General features: G+C 43.5%; 1 protein-coding gene across 3 annotated transcripts in view; it reads left to right on the top strand.

The window, feature by feature from the left end:
- The window catches only part of GCM1 (glial cells missing transcription factor 1), a 540509-nt gene that overhangs the window by 302661 nt on the left and 212500 nt on the right, over window positions 1–25348 (top strand). For all 3 annotated transcript variants that reach the window (XM_069606128.1, XM_069606126.1, XM_069606127.1), the window contains one exon: window positions 14799–14911. In XM_069606128.1, coding sequence (XP_069462229.1) covers window positions 14799–14911 — 113 coding nt within the window. The remainder of the gene's footprint in view (window positions 1–14798; window positions 14912–25348) is intronic.

The raw sequence follows: 25348 nt of genomic DNA, 5'->3' as shown, positions 1-25348 counted from the left end.
TGGACGTCAGTGACTATAGCATGTCTTGATTTGGGGCACCTACCTTCATCGCCTGATGTCGGTGCTCCTCTTTCCATCCCTCGTACACCTTCGATGCTTTCCATGCCTATTGTGCTGGCACATATTTCCTCCCACGGTTGGAGTTTTATTGGGGAGTCAGCTCCTCCCCCGGTAGCCTGGGCCAGGTTGCGATTGGCAGAGATGATGCTTCGGACGCGGAGCCTCAAGTCATCCCACCGCTTCCTGCACTGCTGTGGGTTGCGGGGTACGGTCCCCACTGCGCTGATGTGCTGTGCCACCATGGCCCATATGGCTTTTTTTTTTGCAATCGCCGCCCTGGTCATTTCGGTGGAGAACACCACCGCCGCATTGTCCTGGAGTGTCTCCGCCAGCATGCTTAGTTCCTCACGGGAGAAGCGTTCCTGGCGCTGCCGATCGCATGCCTTGTTCACGACTTTGGGCATTTCTAGGTTGGTATTTGGGTGTGTGATGGGTTTGGATGGGTCTCAGGGTCAGATGTATGGTTGGGGAGGATGGCAATGGATTGTGTTTTTAAAGATGGCCGCCGTGCTCTTTCCCGTTGCGCCGCGATAACGCTACTTCCGCTTCCGCTTATATCCGGGGACCGCTATTTGCGGTCACCGCTAATTGCGGTGACCGCTAAAATGGGTGGCGGTAGTGCACCTTGCGCAGCGTACGATGTCGGTAGGGGCCGTTTTGGGGTCTTTTACGCCATCGTGTTCTTGACATTACCGCCATGGCGTAATGCTCATGCGCGATGGGTCGGAATGAGCCGCATTTTACGGCATTCGGCCATGGCGTAAACGTTAATTACGCCATGGCGATAATGTTCGGTACTTACCGCCAGGGTCGTAATGAGGCCCTTTGTCTTAATGGAGACAAAACTGAGATTCGCATAGTTGGCTCACCAAACAAACTCAGTAAACTCCACCCAGACTACACAACCATAATGATTGATGGCACACCCGTTAACATCTCCCATAAAGTCAAAACAATGGGAGTGTACCTTGACTCTAATCTCACCATGAACAATCACATTAGCGCCCTCGCTTCTTCAACAGCATATACCGCTAAACTCATCACACTTAGCAGGCCTCTCCTATCTTCCGTCAACTGCTTGACACTTGCTAGAGCCCTCATCTTAACAAAAATAGACTATTGTAATATCTTACTGCTAGGTACCTCTAAAAGAAATCTAACTAAATTCCAACTCCTACAAAACAAAGCCCTCAGAGCAGCCTTGGGCACTAAGAGAAAAGAACACATCACACAACATAGAAGAGAGGCACACTGGCTCCCAGTACGGGCTAGAATCCTACATAAAACACTCTCCATCACCCACAAATACCTTTCTGACACTGCCCCCACCCACCTCAACAGCTGCATAGCACGCAAAGCCACACCTAGATCTCTCAGATCCAACGCAAACATCCAACTGCACATACCCCGCTTCACCACCACAAGAGCAGGCAATGACAGATTCACCATTGCAGCCCCCCGCATCTGGAACTCTCTCCCACCCCATCTATCCAATGAAACCACACTACCTAAATTCAAAAAACAACTAAAAATCTGGTTGTTCGACAAGTACTAATATTCCTTAAATACTCTTTACCCTAGGCGGTAAATCCCGAGTAACACTAGATCACTACCAGATTATATGATAGACTTTACTCACATATGCCTGCTTACTGCTGCCTGCTTACTGCTGCAACCTAAATTGTATGTAACCCGGATTCCATAACGAAGATATATGTATACTGCTGCAACTTATAATGTATGTAGCCTGGATTTGCTAACGAAGATATAATTTACACCGTGATACCCAAGGGTTTGGGCATACAACCAAATGCAATAAATAAATTAAATTAAATAAATAAGCGTGAATGTTTGAGTGGCTTGCATTGCATTAGTTGCATCTGTTCTCATAGACCCTACACAGCCCCGTTAGCAATCTAATCTTCCAAGACAACAAACTAAAACACAAAGGAAGGCCCCTTTTCCTTTTAAATTACTTAATTTATTTTCATAATGTCTGTTTGTTAGACATTCAAAACTGGTTCACTTTTTTGGGTAGCACTTCCACTTTTTATCTCAACACTGCACAACATGCTGCATGAAGTATCAAACAATGTCTAGAAGCAGGCACACTTATTACACAGTTTACTTTGTCTGTGTCTTGACAAGTAATAGGTAATTCTTTGGGTCTCACTTTGCATTCTATTCTATTGGAAGTACAATTTTACTGAATTTTGTCTCTACCTTAATGCAATAAACTATAAAACCACAAACTATGGCCTGGTCTGCAGGCATGAAAGCATACTAAAGGAAATGTTCTGTTAACATCAATGCATCTTCATTCCTTTGTGGGATCCCTGTATGTTTACGGTGTGGGCCAACCGGTCAGGAAATCCTTGTTACACCGCTGTACTTTTTTGAAATTACTCATGGAGTTCATTGCATTTTCTTTAGTTGGCTCAATCACTAAGACAACAATTGCCATTCTCAAAGAGCAATGCTGAGTGTAATTTATGGATATATTTCCATTCACGGTGTCTTAATCTCTATTCACCAAAGTGGGTTTATCTCTGGGTATAGTGCTTTGAGTGCGGTTGTGTGTTCCTGGGTTGACACAGTACTCTGTTTCTTTTAAACATGCACCCACTTAGGACCTCAGAATTTGCTACTTGGCTTTAATATTTTATTTTTATTATTTAAAAAAAAAATATTTCATGGTTGAAAACAATTCAACCCTTAATAACAACCAATGTATCACATTACAATACAACACACACATTTCACATTTTTCCAGTAATAAATATATAAAATTCATAGAATTCAACGCATACATCATATAAATTCCACTAAAATTCTAAAAAATCATCCAATTGAATGTAAAAATATCTACTATCTACAAGCTTATATATTAAATTAATTGACCACATTCCTGAAAAACCTTTTCATACTATGTCCATTAACAAGCAAAGTCTTCCAATTTCAGTGCATTGATAAATCCAACAACAGCTATCACTGTAGAGGTGGTGCACCCCACAAGGCACGTGGACCATAATTGGCTTGCTCTGTTTCGCAATGACAAGTAGAGACTTTTTTAAAATACAGAGATCTAAAACCTGTTAATGCCTCACAGTCGATCAACCAATGAGTCAATGTCTCTCTACTTCCCATCAAGTCACAAAATCGGCAAGATATTTGGTCCGGTGCTAACATACCTCACCAAAATCTGTTTTGACAATATCAGATTCCAGCGAAAGCAAAGAAAGGTAGATCGAGTTGTTTTGTCTGCATAAATACTCAACAAGGGGGTCAATGTTCGCAACTTTTTATGATCCTCCTGAAGATGTGTTAGCAATGTATACATATGCCTGGACTCCTGAGTTCTAATCCGGTCTTGTTTATATAAAATACTTTTCACTTTTGCAGGAACATATATCAAATCCGAAAAGGAGCAGCCAAGAGTGTCCAATATAACAATACATAAGTCCTGGATTGCTCTAATCCAAAAACATCTCTGTTCTAAATAAATAGAATTAAAGTCTGTATACAGGGATTTGCTGGGAGACCAAATTATTTTGCACATGGTCGACAGAAATCTCCAGTGTGTTCTTGCTCTTAATGAGACAATTCCCAGTTCATATCGAATTGCATTAATTGGGAAAGATTTGGATCCTCCTACAATCTTCTTCCATATTTTCACCTCCAGTACGGGCAAATGATCTAACATACCAAGGGATTAGGTCTCAATGCTGTACAGGAGTTTAGGCACAATTTTGGTTTCATAGGGCCTCATTATAAGTTTTCCGGTCCAGTAGTAACGGCGCCAGTAAGCTACCGGCGCTGTTACTACTGGATCGGCAAACTACGAGTTGTACTTGCAGGTGCCTTTCTGCCTGCCAGGTCTGACCTGGCGGGCAAAGCGGCGCCCACCAGCACAACTCGTTGGATACTCTGGCACCATTCATGAATGGTGCCGGTGCATCCAACCTCCCCATAGGGCTCAATGGGAATGGGGAAGAATAGTTTCTGGCGCCGGCGAATGGGCAAATACCGGCTCCGGCAAGGCTGTAATGACCCGGTAATTGCCCATTCGTGGGCGCCTGAAAAAAATGATACCAGCGGCAGCCATGCAGGTTGTACCAGCACGGCTAACGCCAGTAACATAATGAGGCCCATATTAACGAACCACAGATTTTAGGATGAACTTCCCATATCTTATGTCCACCCTAGTTAAATGGTTGGCCAAGCCTGCAGCTCGATTTTGAACCACATGAGGCAATTACACAATGAGGGCCTTCAATTAATCAGGAATGACCACAAGTAAATGGGTACAGATATTGTTATGGTGGGTACCCAGAATGTAAGACAAGATATTTTGATTGGCCACAGAATTTCTGTTTAGACCAGCAGTACACAAAGATATCGTATCAAGAAGAACACTAAGAATACATTTAGAAGCAGCACTAACAAGGAAGGACATGGTAAATTTGTAAAGGACAGATGAAGAAGGTACATAGTGGTGCACAGTCCACTGTATTGACCCGACATTAAGACTAACAGACTTGACTGATGAACAGCTTTTCTCAGAGGATAAAGAGGAGGGGAAGATGGTATTTCAGATATGCATCCCATATCAGGTAAATATAGAGGAGAGACAGGTCCCCCAGAGGATGCAGATAGTAAGTAGCGCGGGAAGATTTGCAAAAAGTACCAGAGGTACTATCGACCAGTGACCGCCACGAGGCGAAGGCTTTAACCGAGTAACCAAAGGCGTTAAACAATGCCCACTATCACATTAAGAAAACAAAGGTATATATGACACACTTCTCGCACTATGGCGACAGGGCACCAGAATCGCCATGAAATATGGCCATTTACCCTGTAAAGAAATTGAAAGGTGGGGCGTGGAGATTCATGCAAGATCTCTGCCCCTTGAACAAAGTAGTGGAAGCAGAGATTCAACCCGTATAGAATCCAGCCATAATATTATGTAACATACCTACAGAAGTGACATGCTTCACAGTCATGATTTGAAGAATGCATTCTTTTTCATCCCAATTCACCCAGATTCACAGTATCTCACCACATACATGTATAGCAGGACGAGGTTCCAACATACTCGTTTACCACAAGGGTATTGCGAGTCACTAGTGTGTTCAATATGGTTATCCAGATGGACCTAAGCAAATTGAAAATGCACAGCACAGTCATTTAGCATGTGGATGACCTCCTGGGGTGCAATACAAAGGAGGACCAGTGCAGGAACGATTCAGTCACACCTGACATTGATAGAAGAGAAAAGGTACAAGGTAGATAAAGGGAAATTGCAGTACTGCCAAAAGGAAGTTCTGAACCTAGGACAGATAATATCAGTAGATGGCAGGAGAATTACTCCAGAGAGAGCAGGAGCAATACACAGCACACCAGAGCCATGCACAGTCAAGCAGATGCAGCAGTTCTTACAAAGACCCTCCTTCAGGGATTACAAGAAGCACAGAAGATAAAAGGCCCCATAAAATGGGCATCCGAAATGAATGACTCATTCGCCAATTTGAAGGAAGAGTTAGCACATGCACTCGTTTTAGCAACCCCAAACTATAAAGAAAAATATTTTTTCTTTTTCACATTTTGATGGAACAATGATGACGGCTTTCCTCACTCAAAAGAAGCCACAAGGAAATGGGAAAATGATGTGGGGGAAATTGACCCAGAAGACTGGATTCAGGCACTAATGCACCCACGCGAGTTTGCTATTTCCTCTAGGCTCCGGTTGGTGCAGTTAAAAGTCCTGCATAGAGTGTATTACCCTAGAACGGCCCTATATGGCTGGAAACGGGCCTCGAACCCGAATTGCCTCCGATGTGGAGAGGAAGAGGGAACATTTATACACATCCTATGGACATGCCCCCGGATCCAAACCTATTGGAATGCATGCTGCAATGAACTTACTAGAATCCTTGCCCGCACCATACCGCTGGATCCAAAGGTCCTACTTGTGGGCATACCTGACGAGAATGGCGCCAACAAATGGGAAAGGCTGTGATTGTCCACGGCAATGGGACTGATAAAACGCAACATTGCACAGAAATGGGGAGCCCCAGAGTCCCCAACGCTGGAACAATGAGTAATAGATATGGACACAGCGCCATGATGGAGCATACGATCTGCAACGCAAGGGGCTGCTCTACCAAAGCCTCTAAAATATGGGGGAGGTGGGAAGAAGAGGGGGGAACCTAGAAACCCCTGGCACAGGTGGTGCAAATCTGAATAACACATGTAGATGTTTGTGAGGAATGTTTTTGGTGATCGTCAAAATGCATGTACTATTATTAGCCTATGAACGGACATGCTAGTCCTCAGTGTTTTTGGTGATGTGGTTGTTGTATAAAATAATAAAAAATGTTTTATCAACAAAAAAAAAAGAAGCCACAAGGACACAAGCCTGTGGCCTACTACAGTGGCCTTCTGGAACCAGTAAAGTAAGGTCACTTCCCGTGCGAGCAGGCACTTGTTGAATAGGCATTTGCAATTGGGAAATCAGCAACAATACTGATGGGCTCTGCAATCACACTCTATGTAGAGCATTTGCTTTTTGTTATACTAGAAAAGTCGTCCACGTTAACAACTCGGCGAGCATCAGGGTACGAGGTAATTTTGTCCAATCCAGCAACTGAGGTAGTGAGGTGTCGGATTTTCAACCCAGTGACAATCATAGCACAGCCGGCAGAGGTAGGGTAGTATGTGTCTGACTGTCCCTCATATATGGACAGGAAGGGGGGTGACCCCAAAGTACACAAAGACCCCATAGAAGTAGGAGAAATGCTCTTCGTTAATGGTTCTTCGATGATAGATTCAAGCACGGGTTGTCGACATACAGGTGCGTCAGTGCTTTGTTATCATGAAGGGGAATTTCAGGTATGGACACAGATGAAGTTGCCACTAAAACTATTCAGCACAAGAAGCTGATAATGGCCGTAAATATGTCAGAAGAGCATGCCATCAACATTTTATCAGTTTCAGCATATGTCACATCCACCGTGCATCCAGGAGTGGCCCGTTGGTAAATGAGGGGGTTCCAGAGGAGTGATGGCTCTCCCATACAACATGCAGAGTTATCGTCCTAGCTAATAGACGTACTGCCCCTCCCAGCAGAACTGGCGTTAATAAAATGCGCCGCCCATACCAACGGCACAGATGTAATTAAGCAATGCAATGATAAGGCCGACTCTGCGGCAAAAGAAGCAGCATATTTACCATTACACACAAAACTGTTCATGCCTTCTAAAAGGCTCAAGCCCCTTTGATGGCATTGCCGCAAAGACAGCACCACAAATTTGTGGAGCAAATTTAACGCATTGACCATTGTCCAAGTGATTGAGTTACAGGGGGTGCACCACAATAAGAACAAATAGGAGTTATGGAAAAACAGGGGCTGCTCACTGTCATCCACAGACATAGTGTGGAGATGGAACAGTAGAGAGACACTGGTGATGTCCCAGTGGCTGCTGCAAACCAACCTGGATTATCTGCATTACCCAGCCCATGTATCAAAAGAGCATGTTGCTGCAGAGATTGACGAACAATGGTTTGTGCTAAATTTACAAGAATTAGTAACTGAATTTGTAAACAACTGTGCAACATGCCAGAAATGTACAGTAGGGCATACACGTAAAACATTTTGAGGCAACATTACCACACCCGAGGGGCCCTTCTGGCATTTGCATATTGACTACGTCGATATGCTGGATTGATGTAGCTCTTATAGGTATATGATCGTCGATGCATGTCCTTATTCACGTTGCCATGAGACTGGCCCATGGCGCCAAAACAATGGTTATATGGTCCATGAAGTAGTTTCAAGGTGGGGGGTATGTGATGTGTTGAGGTCCGGCAATGGATGACACTTTGCCAACGATCTTTTTAAGGAAGTAACACCCTTACTTGGCATCAAGCACACACTGTGTTTGACGTGGCATCCTAAAGCCAACTGACTTGTTGAGCCGCTCAAAGGCCTGCTTAAAGAGCTCCTTGCCAAGCTGTCAGTGACCCTTGACAAGAATTGGCTCTATTGTCTCACACTCACTTAATTTGTACTACGCAATTCCCCTGGTGCAGATCATCATTTGACTCTCCACAAAATTGTCACTGGCAAGAGAATGCATGCACGGACGGTAACAGAACTGCCCAACTCCTGGGAGAAGAGTTTAAAGTATACTGAAGTTAGCTCTCAAATACATCTCAAGCCAGGTGCAACCACGTCAAGGGAGGCCTGCCGATCCAGCATCAAGCACAGACATTCCATCGGCCCAGCCTACTCTTTATCCAAGTGACTAGGTATTCATCTGCAACTTCAGGAGATCTTGGAAGGAATCATGATTCACCGGACCCTACACCGTAATGTACTGCACCCCAACAGCAGTGAAGGTAGCAGAGAGGCACCCATGGATCATCTTGCAGACGTCCATCAGGACAAGACCGGCACTCCCCTCACAGGAGAAGAGAGGGGGGCAGACTGATGGGAAGTATACACAAACTGTCCAAAAAAGGAGGAGGGGGGAAGGACATTGTATAAGCTATGTTGTTGTAGTGTAGTGTTTTTGTTTTTTGTTTTTATGTTTATTTGATTTTTAATTGAAAGTTGACATCTTACCCTTATTAAGAATAAGAATGAAGGAGTACGCCACCAGCGAGAAGTATTTAATTAATTTAATTTAATTATGAATTGTTCGAAGATGGCATTAGGGGCAGTCATGGCAATGCATCTGGCAACATCTGGTATGACGATATGTGATGGGTGGGGCGAGACAGGGCCAATGACACATGTTATGTGTGCTCTCCCATTCCACACTTTGTAGGGACGCCCAAGCTCTTTCTCCTTCAAGAGGGGTCGGGGTGGTGAATGCATTTGTCATTATGTAAAACAAGGGCTTTGTTTGAGGAACACTCAGTTACAGTTCAATGGATAGATGAGGTAGAGGAATGTACTTTCCTTTGGTTCTGCTTAGATACTTGGGACAGAGCTTAGGGTTTGAATCTGACCTCTGACTGTAGGCCTCGCGACAGAACTGGTCTCGCCTGGTGTTCTCACTGGGTACCTTTCATCTTCTAAACTGGTTGTTCTCCTGCAACCCCCTGGTTTATATAGGTATTTTTCCCCACTGCTCAGGATCCTTCTCAGTCAGATGATATTTTATTTGCCTTCCAGACATGGACCAGTGTCTTATTTCTCTGCATTGAGGGTCACAGGTTGCTGTCCTTCTGTTCCCTCTACTTAAAGATGTGCGGGTCTTCTTTCCTGGCTGCAGGCTTTCTGTCAGGTTCCCGTTTTAAAGATACTTTTCAGCTTGTAGAAGTGAAGTCTTCCCCAGCAGTTGTCAGGATTATGCCTGTCTTCCTTCCACCTGCTAACTTTGCCTTTTGCCAGATTCCCTTGTGTCAAGGAAGCTTGTGTAGACAGGTCTGTCTCCTCCAGGATTCTCCCCTTATCTGTACGTTCCTCATTCCTTTTGTACCCCAATGATGGATTCTGCCCTTCCTCCATGTTGGTCCATAGCTTATTCTCCATTTGCATTGGAAACCAGAATCTAATTGGTGATTTCATGTTTCTAGGCTAATCACCATCCATGTCTGGCAATTGGATTCCTTTAAGGACTGGATAGCTATGGGGTTCTAAAAATTATTTATATTTAGTATTAGCAAGGATTTAAATACCTGCACAATGGTCAGGATCATTTTGGAATTCTCTGGTGGCAGCTTCGCAAGTCTGCTCCATTGCCTGTTTGCCATGCTGGCCTGGACCGGGAAACTTCAGAAGGGGGCCCTCCGCTCTCTTGTCCACTCTGGTTCTTTGACTGCAAACCTTCACTATCAACTGTGCACATGCCATGGACTTTGTGGTCTTGCAACTCTCTCTTTGTTTATCATATATGCCTTGTTGTGAGTTTGGGCCCACCACTAGCTTGCAGTATTGGTAAAAACTGTATTCTTCTCCCTGTGAAAGTCCTACAGCTGGCAATCTTTGAACAACAGCCCAGTTAAATAACTCAAACTCACCTTTTAAACTAGGGGCCTTGTAGTGGCGCCCAGATCATCCTGGTACCAGTAGTGTGTCCCTTCCACTTTGGTTCTCACATGGTGAACCTGGGACATACTGCATTTTATGAGGTGTAGCGAGCCTTGAGATACCCCCTTAGCCACCATTGTGGAGGAACATCAATTAGTGGCTGGCCCAGCCCCGACACTAGCTGCCACTACCCCCCTAAGAAAGTAGAGGCAGCTCTGTGAATTTGTCACAGTTCACAGAAGAAGAGATTCCTGTAGTGATAGTATGTCAGCTTTAAACTGAACAAGTCTCTTTTTAATTGTACCCCCTGTTTCTTGAGCATTGATCATATCATGAGTCATATCTTGGGTGTGCTGTCCTCCCATCCCGCACAGTGTGAACAGGGCCATCTTAAGCACTTTTGGGGCGCTGGGCACAGACATCTTTGGGGCCCCCTCCACCAAACCAAAGGAATCAAGAAAACTGGTCACGCGGCCCACCCGTCACGCTCACAACATATAGATTGATATGCTCTCTCACAGCATAATAAGCAGGTTTACTCCCTTTAAGTTCCCTTAGCCTCTTCATTCAGAATGGAACAAGTAGCATTTGAAGACCAACATTAGAGGTCACTGTTCTAGTACATACAGGATACTTTTTTATCAATAATATCCAAGAAGGTATGTAGCCTGTAGTATTAATGCAGGACTGTATATAAAAAGGTACATGTAACCCATAATAGACAGAGATCTCACATTAGCTGCCTCACAGAATGCAAAAGTGCTCATGCATGTATAGAGACCACAAATTAGAAGGAAGGAGAACACTACACAAACGGTGCATGGATAGTGGAGGCAGATTAGAAGCTACCAGGAAGGTGTCTTTATCCAGACAGACTGAGATTAGAAGTGGGATATGGTTTTCAAATAGTGTTCCCATTAGATATCAAAGGAACAAATGTCTGTGGCGTGCAATATAAATCTGCTCACTATTAGCGCAATGAAACCATGAAAAAGGCTTTTATGAAGATCATACCATGAGAAGGAAATCACTCTGAAGGGCTGACCATTTTGAAAGGATTAGGGACTGACAATATTGAGAGGTTAAGCAATACAAGATTAACTGAGATGCCATGGATCACACATTGGTTAAGGGATGAAGGGATGAAGCTGAGATTTGTGCCAACTCTGCAATTTCTGTATTTGAACACTTTCTTTTCCAGTTCTTACCCTGAACTAAAACAATCTTATTTTATTTAAAAAAACGGGCAGGGAAAGTACACAGATCACAGTACCAAAAATAAAATGTTTTAAACAAAATATTATAGAAGGGTGTTATGCAAAATGGGAATGATTCTAGCTTCATTCTCTCCATCATCAATGGAAGTTTATAAGAATCAGTATACCAATATATGTGATTTAACAAATTAAATCTGGGTTTGTCTTTCGTATTTGAAAGCTTTAAATACTTCCAAAACAATGGTCTCTGACATTTTAATTTATAAACGTGCATAAACACCTTTGTTTTTTGCCAAAAAGCAGACAGATTTTGTGTCAAACAAGCAGACTTTAAAATATGCTTGCCTGAGGCATGCAACATATGGTCCGCTCTCTTCTGTCTACCATACCTTCCACCCAAATGGCTTACATAAGAAGAAAGATCAAGTAATAGGCTACACTATACAGCAGCATGCAAGAAGGCAAACCTCACAGAAGACAGCATAGTCATTTAAGATATACTTGATGATTTGACCCGGATCACTGTATCGTCTGCTGGCAAATCCAGGATACAAGCCTGAAAGCTTTCGTGCCACAGTCTTGAATTTTGATACTTATTCACCTCTTGGACTAGCAGTTTATGCCATTGTTGGAGACGATTGCCTAGGTTTTACAACACCCCATCTGAACAAACCGATTTCTAGACCTTCACCATACGGATGATATGTTAGTTTTTATAGCAACCCCTAGCTGGTGCAGGTACATTGCTGATAATAGCAGATTTTGTTCTGCAAAACCAAGTACGTATGCTGGTAGGTTTATAAACTTCAGACATAGGAAGGGCTGAGCCAGCCTTGCTGGAATGTGACATTCTAATTGTGCATATGTACACATATCTCAGCAATGAGTGCTTCACACACTAGGCTAACTTCTGAACCACTGTGGCACTCAATTTATCCATGTGCATTTCACCATTGCCTATTGCACATGATCAACATAATTCCCACAGGAAGAAAAGAATTCTACAGAGTTGTGCTGTAAGGAACACATGAAACCATGTTTAACACAGTGAACACAGACAGCAATACATGATGAATTGATCAAGGCAGAATTTACTTGTAAAAACAGAAAGGCAATGAGTTTAGAGCCTAAGCAGCGCCCCATAAAATATCCTGACGTGTGCTATTTAAGAGTTGTGAACAATGGAATCTTACTTCAGATCAGCTAGCCTTGTGGGGCACCCTCCAAGGTGGGGGCCCTGGGCAAGTGCCCTTTGGCCCTCCCATAAAAACGTCTCTGAGTGTGAAGTGCCACTGCATCCCAATTCCTCCCCAACAACTGAACCACCCCATCTTCTCCATCTCACACTTTTCATTCAGAATTATCTTTCACTACATACCGAATCACACATGAAACTGGTCCTCATAAGCAACTCCAGACTTCACCATGGTATGTTTCCATGCCATACCAGCTCATTTGCCCCTCCATGCCCGAATCCTTCATCTCCAACAATTTGAATTAGTGTATAGTCCATCTCTTTTTACCCCCTGATTTTTTTCTTCCCACCAAACCTGCTCACGTGTATCACTAATTCACATGCCCCAAAATGTCCTCTATCATTGTTGACATAGGCTCCTGATATGTCTGATTTTCTCCATTGTCCTCCAGACTGCTGCATCTCCAGCTTCTGCTCGATTCCTCAAGGCCTTCTGCTTGTGTTGCACGTTCACAGGGGCTATTGCACCACCCATTCGCTTTGCAGACCAGTTTGTCAGTAGGTCCTGATATTCCTTTCGGTCTGTTTGTCCCTGCTTCTCATCTCTCTTGCCAGTTCCAAATCACCTGAGGCTAGACAAACAACAATACATGTTCCTCCATCATAACTGTAAGTTTTGCTGGTAAGGTAATCATGTACTTAAGTTGATGCTGGCACAGACTACCCATGGCTTCTTCAAATGATTTTCTCTTTTTCACAACAGTCAGCCTTCTCACTTCCCTGTGGATGTGGGCTAGCTCTTGATGGCTGAGTTGCATGTATGTACATATAGAATGAATGAAGCGTGAACCTAGCTGAGAAGTAATACAGTGCTGTACGTCCGAGATACACCCATCGGTTTACAAGTAGGTTGGGGGAGTAGGGGAGGAGCTGGGATGGGTAAGGAAAGAAGGGCATGCAGGATCTCTGGAGGGGGAAAAGTTGGGTGAACAGTTCTGCCCAGTGTGTCTCTTAGTGTTCATGCTGTGCCCCCAATGTCACTTTCAGTGCCCAGAGGTTACCCCAGTGGTGCGATTGGTGCCCAGGTTCTGCTCCAACGTCGCTCTCAGAGCTCAGGTTCCCTTAGGACTGTTTTGCAATTCTTTGTTTCCGGCCTAGCAATGATGCAGCTTCTGGGACTGCGCTGCCTTCCAAACATGGAGCGATTTGCTTCGAAATAGGGTGGGGTTTTGGTTGTGACTGCTTTTTATGCAACGCAGGCTGTCTTAAACATGATGACTGCTTTAAAGAGTAGCAAGTGCAGCTCCTTTAAAATGGGGGTGATGCAACTGAATTGTCTTAGTCCTTTGATGAGGTGTGGTGCAGCATGCTGGGCGGCTTTCAGAAGAGTCAAGGTGGTATCTGGGATTCCTACGAGTAGAGCTCTGCCATTATGCAGATCGGATACTGCCAGGGCTTTGACATTTGTTCTAAAAGTTGGGCGAGGGATGAAAGGCTAGACAATGAGAGGTCTCCTTTTATGGTAAAGCAGAGAGATTTAACACTGGGTGAGAGTTGAGGTGGGAAACTGTCAATCTTCATGTCATTCAGACAGGTCTGCACTTGGGCATGCGTGGTAGGGTTCTTTGTTAAGCAGAGCCTCGGGCAGGCATTTGATATCCAGGCTTCAATGAGGGACATACAGTGCTTGAGGTAATGGAGGTTGTTGATGAAATTGTTCTTCTGGTAAAGCTGCTTGTCGTCTGTGTCTTTGTGTATCTTGAAGTCGACATTGGCATAGACTTCCCCCAGAGGTTTAATATAGAGATGGAAGGTGATAGGGGACAGGAAGGAGCTGTGTGAAACTCTGTAGGTTACCGCTTAGTGCCAAGAGCTGTTCAAGTCCCAACTGGATGGGCTGGTACATGGAAATCCCGCTGTTAATGAAGGAGCGATTTCCAAACAGACTTTCACTCCTGACTGCAACTTACATTGCAGAGTGTTAGGACGCGACCTTAGAGAAGACCTCCCAGGTCCAGACATGTATGTCAATTGCATGGTGGGGTTGGCTTTTTCTTGCCCCTACAGATGAGCTGCCACATGGTCCAGTGAAATCACCTATAATAGAAATCAACATTTATTTTTAACTAATATGCAGGTGGTCATTTTTTAGTCAAGAACAATTTTGTACTCTTATTGGATGAGTCAATGAGTTCAAGCGCTGTTGTTGTCGTTATGTATTTCATTTGAATGCACATTAAACATTATTCAAATTGTGTGTACTTAAAAGCGAAATGTTTTTCCTCAGGAAAATACTGCCCTAGTTGTCATGGGTTTTTGAAGCTGATTCCCTGTCGAGGCCATGGTGGTTTCCCTGTGACTAACTTTTGGAGACATGAAGGACCTTTCATATTTTTTCAGGTTAGTTCAAATGCATTTTATTGTATACAGGTTCTGTGAAGAAGCAGCGTGACTGTTTTCCCTTTGAATGCATTGTATTCCTTGTGTTATGTGTGAAGCAATGTGTTGTCCATACTTTGAGTGCATATCAAAACATTTATTGCGTGTTGGATGCAGGGGTGGACTGGCCTATAGGGAACTCTGGAGATTATCCCGGTAGGCCTCTGCACTCTGGGCCTCTTTTGTGTGGTATTTCCAATTTTTTCCATAGGAAAATGTTGGGGCTTGCTGAAAATGTGTAATATGGGGCCACTTTGAAAATTATATCCAGGGCCTCTTTTGGTTCCCAGTCCACCCCTGGTTGCGTGGCTTAGAACTATGACTATATACGCCTCCCAGCATTTCTCGTGCCTGAAGTCTGCGAGCAAACTGAAATGACAAGACACAAAGATTGGTGGGGTGGTCACCCCGCACAAGCTGGTAGATAGTACTCCGTAGAGGTTCAGGTTCGTGTATAGGGACACATTTATTTTAATATGAACTGGATTGCAATTGTGAGTGAACATTTACTTGAAAATACCTGCAAAACGCTGGACGTAGTAGTCAAAGCATTGTATTATTTGATTTTCTATAAGTAAAGTGCTCTGTTAGGGTGTATTATTTGATTTTCTATAAGTAGAAGTGCTCTGTTAGGGTGTATTATTTGATTTTCGATAAGTAAAGTGCTCTGTTAGGGTGGTGTTAATAGAGTTATTTTATTTGCAGAAAATCAGGGATCAGTTTTGCAGATCTGCTGATTTACCGAACTAAAATCGTGGGATTTTCCTTTTGATCGATTATATTTTGAGACAATTACGTTTTTTCACAAATTGACGAATTGTGTATCATAAAGACGAGTTTGCCCATTCCGACATGCTGATCTCTTTTCCCACAGTTGTACCACACGCGACTCTCTGCCCCAGCTGCTTTTCCCCATGTTCTGGCCCATGTGACTGTCTTTGCCTGCAGTTCTAACCCATGTCATTTTCACAACCACATGTGGAATCAGAAAAAACAATATTAAGGCTTTTACACCATGCAAGAGGAAAATACACCGACACGGGCTTGTAAAGATTCCCAGAATCTTTATTACAAAACTGAACAGTTATAAAACAAAGTACACAAATAGCTATTTGGCTGTCAATACATCGCAGAGACCACCAGCAGGGTTCAATGTGAGCAGTGAGCAGGATTTGCTAGCTGGACATCAGCGTATTTATACAGTTTATTATAATGATGTCCAGCCTCCTGCAAGTTAATCATGTACTGGGCTAGGGTCGCGCCAGGTTCGTTCCTAATTTACATATCTTGTGCATGCGGTTTACTTTTTAATACATTCACTAACAAACATTATTATTCTCTAGTTTAACGTTACACTCTTTACACATTGCTTTAATACAGATCAAACAAATGTTTTGCATGTCATATTAGGATAGCGTTATTGTTCTTTTATACTTGTAGGTTAACAATGCTGATTCAAGTAATCCCCTGATCCCGAGGTCAACAAAGGACAAGCTCTACATGACCCTAACATGTAGCCTGAAGGCAGGTTGGACATTAACTCTCCTGCAGAGGTTGAAGAGGTTAAGGCAAGAACAAGAGCACACGAGACAGCCATTTTAGACCACAGGGTGACTTTGTACAATAAACTAAAATGGCGGCTTTAACCTAAAATGGAGGCTTGATTCACTTGAGATCACGACCTTGTAATACGGATTTCCTCGCAAAGCGACTGGGCATAGGCCAACATATACAATGAGGACGAAACAATATTATATCAGTTCTAACAAACCCTCCTTTTGGCCTATGCCAAGCACTAAACTACCTTCAATCATTTGGCGATTAACTCCACATTTCAATGTCTATGCATCCCGAATCAATGTCGGACATATCTATTGCCATTAGATCAGACACTAGAGTTTCTTTCAACACATACTCTTTGGAAACCTTATCTGCGGCGTATATTTTATGCCCTAATACACTCGTTGCTTGCGCGCAACACCCTCCTAATACTGAACATATACCAGGGAGACACTGTATACAACAACAAAGGAATAGAAAACATCCCAAGATAATCAGCAGGGCCGAAAACAACTTCCATCCCCACGATCGTAGGAGGTCCCAAAATCATGCACTAAGTTCCCAGTTTCCCTCAGGAACATGCACTTCTGAACTAAGAACATGTAGATTTTGGATAGCCCTAAAGATCGTTGGAGAGGAGTCTGGTACATAAACGCAGCAAGCGGACCCCACTAATTTACATACTCCTCCACGCTCAGCCAGAATGACATCTAATGCCATCCGGTTCTGAAGAGCCACTAATCTTATCGCTTTCTGTTCTAACGTCATATTATAGAGTATGTCAGTGGTCCGGTTGATGGTTCTCTCCAATACACTCGCTAGTCCCCCGATATCTTCTGAATTCGTAATTTGCCCAAAAAATGGCACAAAGGATTTCATAATGTCCCCTAGAGTTTGCGCTGGAGTATCCCTTTTTACACCTCGTTGTGGACGAGTTTTCGAAATTCCTGCAGTACTGGCAATAAATACCCCAGGTAATAGAATCCCTAAATAACAGGTTCCTTGCCAATCCCTGGGAACCATGGAAATGCCACATTACCGCAAACAAAATAGACATGTTCGCCTACGTACAGAGGTCTGTTCTCACTAGTCAAATTTGCAACGTTGGCGCACTTTCTAAAATTACCCATTGACCGTGTTCCATTCCACTGTATGCAGAAGGATACTGAATCGGGGCTATGATTAACAGAATAAGATGGAGACGTGGCATCCTTATTGCCTATAGGAGCCATTTTGAAAGAGATTAAAGACTGAAAAGGATAAGACAATCTATCAGAGGGCCTAACAGAAGCAACGCTTGGCTTAGTTCTATTTGCAAAAAGCGAGCATCCCAGGGGCATCAAAACATGTTTTTCAAAACTATTCAAATTTGTACCATCAAAGTTCCCTGAGATGCTGTCATTCCATCGGCCAAAGAATAGTGCTCTAAGAGAAGCGTAACAGGCAGTTGTCAAAGGTAAAGGATGAATATACCAACCTAGCCCCTTATCCCCATGTTGCGCTAGATGTGAACAGATCCAGCAATTGGTTCTATTTAAAATTGCATGAGTGGCATTCATAATTAACAAAAGGGTATTATTCTGATAGTTCTGTATGCAAGGAATCTCTAGGTGATAAGGTATGCAATTGCATGGAAGGAGTGGGAATAACAGATACATTTTCAATAGGTAAAAAGTCCTCTAATGGATATGCTTCCTCCAGATACCATAACCCAAAACCAACAGTTACTAAAAATCCAGTTATTATTACAAAAAGGTAACACTACACTTTGGGGGTCCCCTTACATGCTTGATCATTGTCTCTGCTAGTCACATATTTATCTAAAAGTTTGGTACGAGCGGTAGCGGGTGCAGGCATTGTAGTCTTCAATCGAAAAACACCAATTGTTTGTTTGCTGGCGACTCCAGTCGCGCGTCTTCTTAATGTCTTTCCCACAACCCTTAGCCAACAGAATCCTACCGTACAGTCAGGCCAAAAGACAAGCCCTCAAATGAATTTCTCAATCGCACAGTCAGACCGTGCCGTACGTTTATTTCCTTGGACGTAAATTATATTTCACAGTTTCTGGTGAGAACAAATTGTCGTCACTTCCTCCTGGAGGTGGCGAGTGAACGGAAATGGGATCAGAAAAGGATTGATCCGGAAGTTCCACTGTTGGAGAGTGCGGAGACAAGATGGGCGTTTTGTCTGGCCTTGCAAATTCTGGAACGGTCTCCGATACTCTCTTGTCGGTTGTTGCTGTTTCAGGCACGTTAGTTACAGCAGTAGGAAGGGATTCTGTGTCTTCTGTATCGTATGGCACGGGCTGCGGGATCCATTTGGTGTGCGTCGCACACGTCTGGGTGACTAGCAGGACTTGGTAGGGACCCCTCCACCGAGGTGCAAGGCAAGACAACCTCTCAAAAACCTTCGTGAGGATCCAGTCCCCCAGTCGTAGACTGTGACCAGGACCCTCGTACCATACAGGTAATGCCTCTCGCACCTGGTGATAAATTAAAAATAGATTTTTAGTCAACTGGTTACAGTAATCTGAAAGAAGCACATTTTCTATGTCCCGCAACAAACTACTTTTTGGCAAACCCCAAATATTAGCAGGTCTCCCCATTACCACCTCAAAGGGAGAGAGCCCAGTCTTAGTTTGAGGGATTGTTCTCATCGACAGCAACACGATCGGTAAGGCGTCCTGCCACTTTAACTTGGTGCCAGCACACGTTTTAGCGAGCTTGTTCTTTATAATGCCGTTATGCCTTTCCACTAATCCGGCACTTTGGGCATGTCTGGCCGAATGGAACCGTTTATCAATCTGTAATCCTTTGCATATTTGTAGGATTACATCAGCGATAAAGTGTGGCCCATTATCTGACCAGATGACTCTTGGCAGCCCGAACCTAGGAAAAAACTCTTTCAACAGAGTTTTTGCCGTGGTTATGGCCGTTGCATCTCTAACTGAGAAGGCCTCAACCCACTTACTAAAGGCACAAATGACAACCAACACATATTTAAGATTGTTGCAACGTTCCATTTCAATAAAATCAAAGTGAATAACCTCAAACGGAACAGAAGGTGGAGCGAAACTTCCTCTAGGAGTCGAGGTACCTTTTCCTACATTATGCTGCAAGCAGAGCATGCACCCTTGGACAAAGCGCTCTGCAGTTTTGAAAATCTTATCATTGGCCCATACACTGTGTAGCATTTTAGTCAATTTACTCGCACAAACATGTGTCGGACCATGAGCCATAATAACCATCATTGTAATGTAGGCGTCAGGGAGTAACCATTTTCCTTCAACATTGTCCACCCAACACCCATCATCATCCAGTCTCCCTGCACCCTCGATCCATCTCTTAGTTTCCTCTATGGTAGCATCTGCTTGAATGTCTTTTACAGAATCGATACTTTCACCCAAAGTGCAAATATTTACAGTTTCTCTTACAGCATACATTTCTGAACTAAAATCAGTGGCAGTTTGTTTAGCTATCTGATCAGTGAAAGCATTCCCTTTTCCTACATCATCTGTAACCTTTTGATGTGCTGCACATTTTATGATAGCTAACTGAACAGGGAGTGCGAGTGCTGAAAGCAATCACACTATTAAAGTGCCATGCTGAATTTTCGTGCCCTACGAGGTCAAGAACCCTCGTTCTTTCCAAAGTCTACCGAAGTTGTGAACCACCCCAAAAGCATACTGACTATCGGTATATATATTTACTGTAAGCCCTTCAGAAAGTTCAAAAGCTCGAGTTAACGCTATAATTTCTGCGGCCTGTGCGGAATTATGCATAATTCTTTTGGTTTCCACAATCGTGCTTAAAGTAGTGATGGCATAAGCAGCCGTGGATGTACCGTTCGGAAGTTTAAAACAAGAGCCATCACAAAATAGCTCTCCTTGTGGGCTGTTCAAAGGCGTGTCTTTCAGATCGATTCTGCCTTTAGTCTCTTGTTCTGTCACATAAAGGCAATCGTGTGACGTTTCGTCACCATCAACAGTATCTTGCGGGACAGGTAAAAGTTCAGCCGGATTTAATACACAACACCTCTGAATTTGAATGTGGGGGGCAAATAAGATTAGTTCATATCTTGTCAATCGTGCGGAAGTGAGGTGTTGCGTTTGAGTTCTATTCAATTAAATATCTACAGAGTGAGGTACCATTAGGGTTAATGCATGACCCAGGACCATTCCCTCACTCTGTTTTACAGACGCAGCGGCAGCAGCAACAGCTCTCAAACATCTCGGCAAAGCGCATGCAACAGGATCAAGTGCGGATGAGAAATAGCCGCATGGCCTATTCTTCCCTCCATGTTCCTGCGTTAACACAGCCAAAGCACATCCATCATGTTCATGCACATACAACACAAAAGCCTTGTCATAATTCGGAGTTCCTAAAACCGGCGCTGAACACAGCGCGGATTTGAGCAAATCAAATGCTGTCTGGTGTTCCAAAGTCCATGGCAATGGCAAAGAAATGCCCTTCTTTGTCAAAGCCAGCATTGGTTTAATCGTTAACGAAAAGTTAGGGATCTACAATCTACAGTAAGAAGCCATACCTATCAGGGCTCTAACTTCCTTCTGCGTATTTGGGACAGTCATGCCAGAAATAGTCTTTATTCGTTCAGGTGTCAAGCGTCTTCCCTCCTTTGACAGGAGATAGCCTAAATAGGCGACCTGCTGACAACAATATTGGAATTTTTTGAGTGAAGCTTTGTGGCCATGTTTCGCTAGATGACAAAGCAACAACACAGTGCCTTCTTTACAGGCACTCTCAGAATCAGCAGCCAAGAGGAGATCATCTACATACTGTAGTAACGTGCAAGTAGGAGGCAACTCGAGAGTATCGAGCTGCTCTTTCAATGCCCTACTATAAATACTTGGACTCTCAATGTACCCTTGTGGTGCACGAGTGAATGTGAACGAGCGTCCACCTAGGGTAAACGCGAACAAATACCTGCTATCCTTGTGTATAGGAATACTGAAAAACGCGTTTTTAAGATCAACAACGCTAAAATGAGTGGCAGAAGCCGGAATCATGGTTAGTATCATTGTAACATCAGGTACAATAGGAAATTGAGGAGCCACAATTTTGTTAATAGCGCGTAAATCAATTATAAAACAAAAGGGAATCGCATTATCACCTTTTTTGTATACTGACAAATGGGGTTATTACATAGGCTACCCGTAATTTCCTCAATTACTCCACGATGTACAAAATCAGAAACTATACATTTCAGAGCCTGCTCGCCTTCAACTGAGATCTTATATTGCGGGATGCGAGGCAATTTTACTCCATGTTTCAGAATTATTTTAACAGGTTCAATTTGAAGAATGCCCACATCATTATCATCAATTGCCCATAAGCTTTCTGGAACATCACTTAATTCTGGCGGTAAAGGTCGAGTCAAAAACTGAGAGGCGAGTGGTTGCTACGGTGAAATTGTTAACCGACCTCCGTCCGGAGAACAATGTATTACTGCATGCAATGCCTTCAGCAAATTTAACCCCAGCAAATTCTCCCCACAGTTTGTGGTAAGTAGAAATGGACACTGTTCCGTGAAGGGACCCAGTGTTATCGGTACCGGCAAAGAGACCGGACAAACTACAGGTGTGCCTGAAAACCCTACGGAAACGTTGGACTGCCCTGACAGGGGAATATTTGGAACCCGTGAATGATCAATGGAACACTTCTGTGCTCCCGAATCTACTAAAAATAGATGCTTCCTATTTCCCACCGCCATCTCAATGTAGGGGCCTTTCTGATGAACGGGAATAGGCGTCGGTTCCAAATCCTGCTTCGGGCAATCCTAGCGAAACAGAATATTATCAAGAGGAAGTTCTTCAGAGAGGTACACGGCAGAAAGGGGATCAAAAATGTTTCTATTATCCACATTCGAGACTTGCTTATCTTGTGAAGGAGGTTGCTGTGATTCTGGTGAAAACTGACCTCTACCAGGGCCCCCTGCACCTGGGCAACCTCTGGATCGTCTACCCATGTTCCCAAATGACCTGTGCTGCAAGATCGGACATTGTGCGTGCCAGTGGCCTTCCTGTCGACAATAGGCACACTGGTTAATGGTTACCGGAGCCAGGGGCGTACTTCCCTGTGGAAAGTACTGACCTCTAAATTGATTACCCCCTCTAGGGTTTCTAACAATCTGTTGTAATAGAACCTTTGTTTTCAGGTCACCCTTTTTTTTCTCAAGTTTTTCCTTTTCATTATTCACACGATTTTCATAGTACTGAGCCATGTGCAGTACTTCTGATTGAGACTTCACCTGCCAAGCGCTTTTGGAAGACATAATCTGTAACTGGATGTCGGGCAACAATCCACGTACAAATTTGTCGACAAACAGCCTTTTCCCTGACTCTGTGCCTAAGTCTTGTCCACTGAAATCCGAAAATACCTGTTCAAACCTATTGAAGAAATCGGTAGCACCCTCAGACTTTCCTTTGACACAGGCCGTAAGCTTGTCCCAAATGATTCTTTTTTCAGGAACTATGGTTTTCAATTTTACAATAATCCTATCAGGCAAAGTTAATATCCCTTGAGGCAGTCGCTCGCCAATTGGTCTTTCTCTGTCGAGCCTAGCCATGTTATCCTATGTATCTCATAACCCAGGTACATCATCTACAGTCCTAATCTGTTTCCATAAATCAACTGGCAGGAGTACGGGAAATAATCAATCAATATCACTTAAGGTGAATACCACCAACTGTAAGACCGACTCTATTTCTTTATAGAACCCGGTCGGATTCTTTCTTACATCGGGAATAGATTGCTTTATTGTGTTTACCTCCTGTCTTGAAAACGGGACGTGAACAAACTGTGATACGTAATGTGCAGGAATTTCCCCCGCGAGTATTCCTTGCGCAGCATTGGCCGCAATCTTAACTTTTGGGACAAATGTCGGAGGGTCCTCTCTCATAGGCAACTGAGAAGTAGGCAGCTCTGAACGCTTACTAAACAACAGAGCCAAATCAAGCTCTAAGGCAGTCGAAGAAGTATCAATCGAAAAGGCTCTCTTATAAACACTCAACAATTCTGCGGGACAACAAATCTTTCTTTTTACACACTCATTCTGCAGGTATTCTACCATAACCTGTATCACTTTCTTTTGCATTTCTAACGTATGCTGACTATATGTGGAAACCGAAAAATAATATGAGGCCAGGAAGCCCAAAAAGAAACGCACCAACACAGGTTACAAAGAAAATACAAGTGCTTTATTTAAAAGCTACAACAGTTACCAAAGTCAATTGACAAACAGATAGCTATTCGGCTCTCAGAGTAACGTAACGAACTTCAACAAAGGTTCGATGCATTAGTAAGAGAGACCGTACATTGGAATACTTGGGTCTTTTATATGATTTGTCCAGCCCTTGGCCAACCCTCTCACAGGTTAACCATTCTAGGGATCGGGCCTATGGGTTCCTAGCCAGGTCAATCCTATAATTTATGCATTTTGATTAGTTTCACTGATATAGTTGTACATTTACACATAGGTCAGCAATAGGACAAGGTCTCAGTTCGCGACCCTGACAAGTGGCCTGGAGGCATATTAATTATTTGTGTGTACGGAGGTCACAACGGCCAGAATCTTACTCAGAATGTCATTCGGCCTCCATTTTGATGTTCAGGGTGACTTCCATCTTACAAGAGAACCTAAAATGGCGGCTTAATCCAAGATGGCGACTTACATGACTTTCTCTAAGGTCAAGACCTTGCCGTGGAGTTTGTTCGCATATGATGTTTTAGACAACTTGGCGTAGGCCAATACACATACAATTGCTGCGATAGGAGGAATAATATTGTTTCAATTCCGACAAACCCTACTTTTGGCCTATGCCAAGTGCTAATATCACTTCTAATACTTTTGCAGATAACTCCATGCATTGTCGTCCATACATCCTGAATCATTATCTGTAATGTCTATAGCCATTAGGTCGTTCATCAGAACCTCTTGTAACACAAACTCTTTAGATGCTGTATCTGGGGTGTACATTTTGTGCCCCACTGTGCTCACTGCTTGAGCACAACATCCCCCTAGCATTACACATATACTAGGTAGACATTGAAAACAGCAACAAAGGAATAGCAGGATTCCCAAAATAACCAAGATAACAGAAAGCACCTTCCAACCCCAGGATCGTAGAGAATCCCAGAACCAGGCGCTAATATTCCAATCTCCCACAGGAACATGCACCTCAGAACTAAGGATGTGCAGGTTCTGTATTGCTTTAAAAATTGTCGGTGAGGAGTCTGGTACGAAAACACAGCAAGCGGACCCCACTAATTTGCATACTCCACCACGTTCTGCCAGAATGACATCTAATGCCATCCGGTTTTGGAGTGCTACCAATCTTATTGCCTTTTGTTCTAGTGTCATATTGTAGAGTATATCCGTGGTCCGGTTGATGGTTCTCTCCAGTACTCTTGCTAGTCCCCTAATATTTTCAGAGTTTGATATCTGTCCCCAAAATGGCACAACTGATTTCGCTATATCTCCCAATACTTGCCCAGGGGTATCCCCAGCCTCGTCCCGCCGTGGGCGAGCCTTAGAAACTTCCAATGTACTAGCTACAAATACCCCAGGTAACAGGATTCCTAAATAACAGGTTCCCTGCCAATCCTTGGGAAACCAGGGAAATGCTGAACTACCACAAACGAAATAAACAGGCCCCCCTAAATACAGAGGCCTGTTCTCCCTAGTCAAATTTACAATGTTTACACAACCTTCAAAATCTCCCATTGGCCGAGTGCCATTTCTTTGTACACAAAAGGGGACTGAATCAGGGCTATGATTAATAGAGTAGGAAGGAGGCACGGCATCCTTATTGCCTATCGG

This window comes from Ambystoma mexicanum, chromosome 4p, assembly GCF_040938575.1.
Source record: "Ambystoma mexicanum isolate Mex_15411 chromosome 4p, UKY_AmexF1_1, whole genome shotgun sequence".
NCBI lineage: Eukaryota > Metazoa > Chordata > Amphibia > Caudata > Ambystomatidae > Ambystoma > Ambystoma mexicanum.
This window is presented reverse-complemented; position numbering and strand designations above follow the sequence as displayed.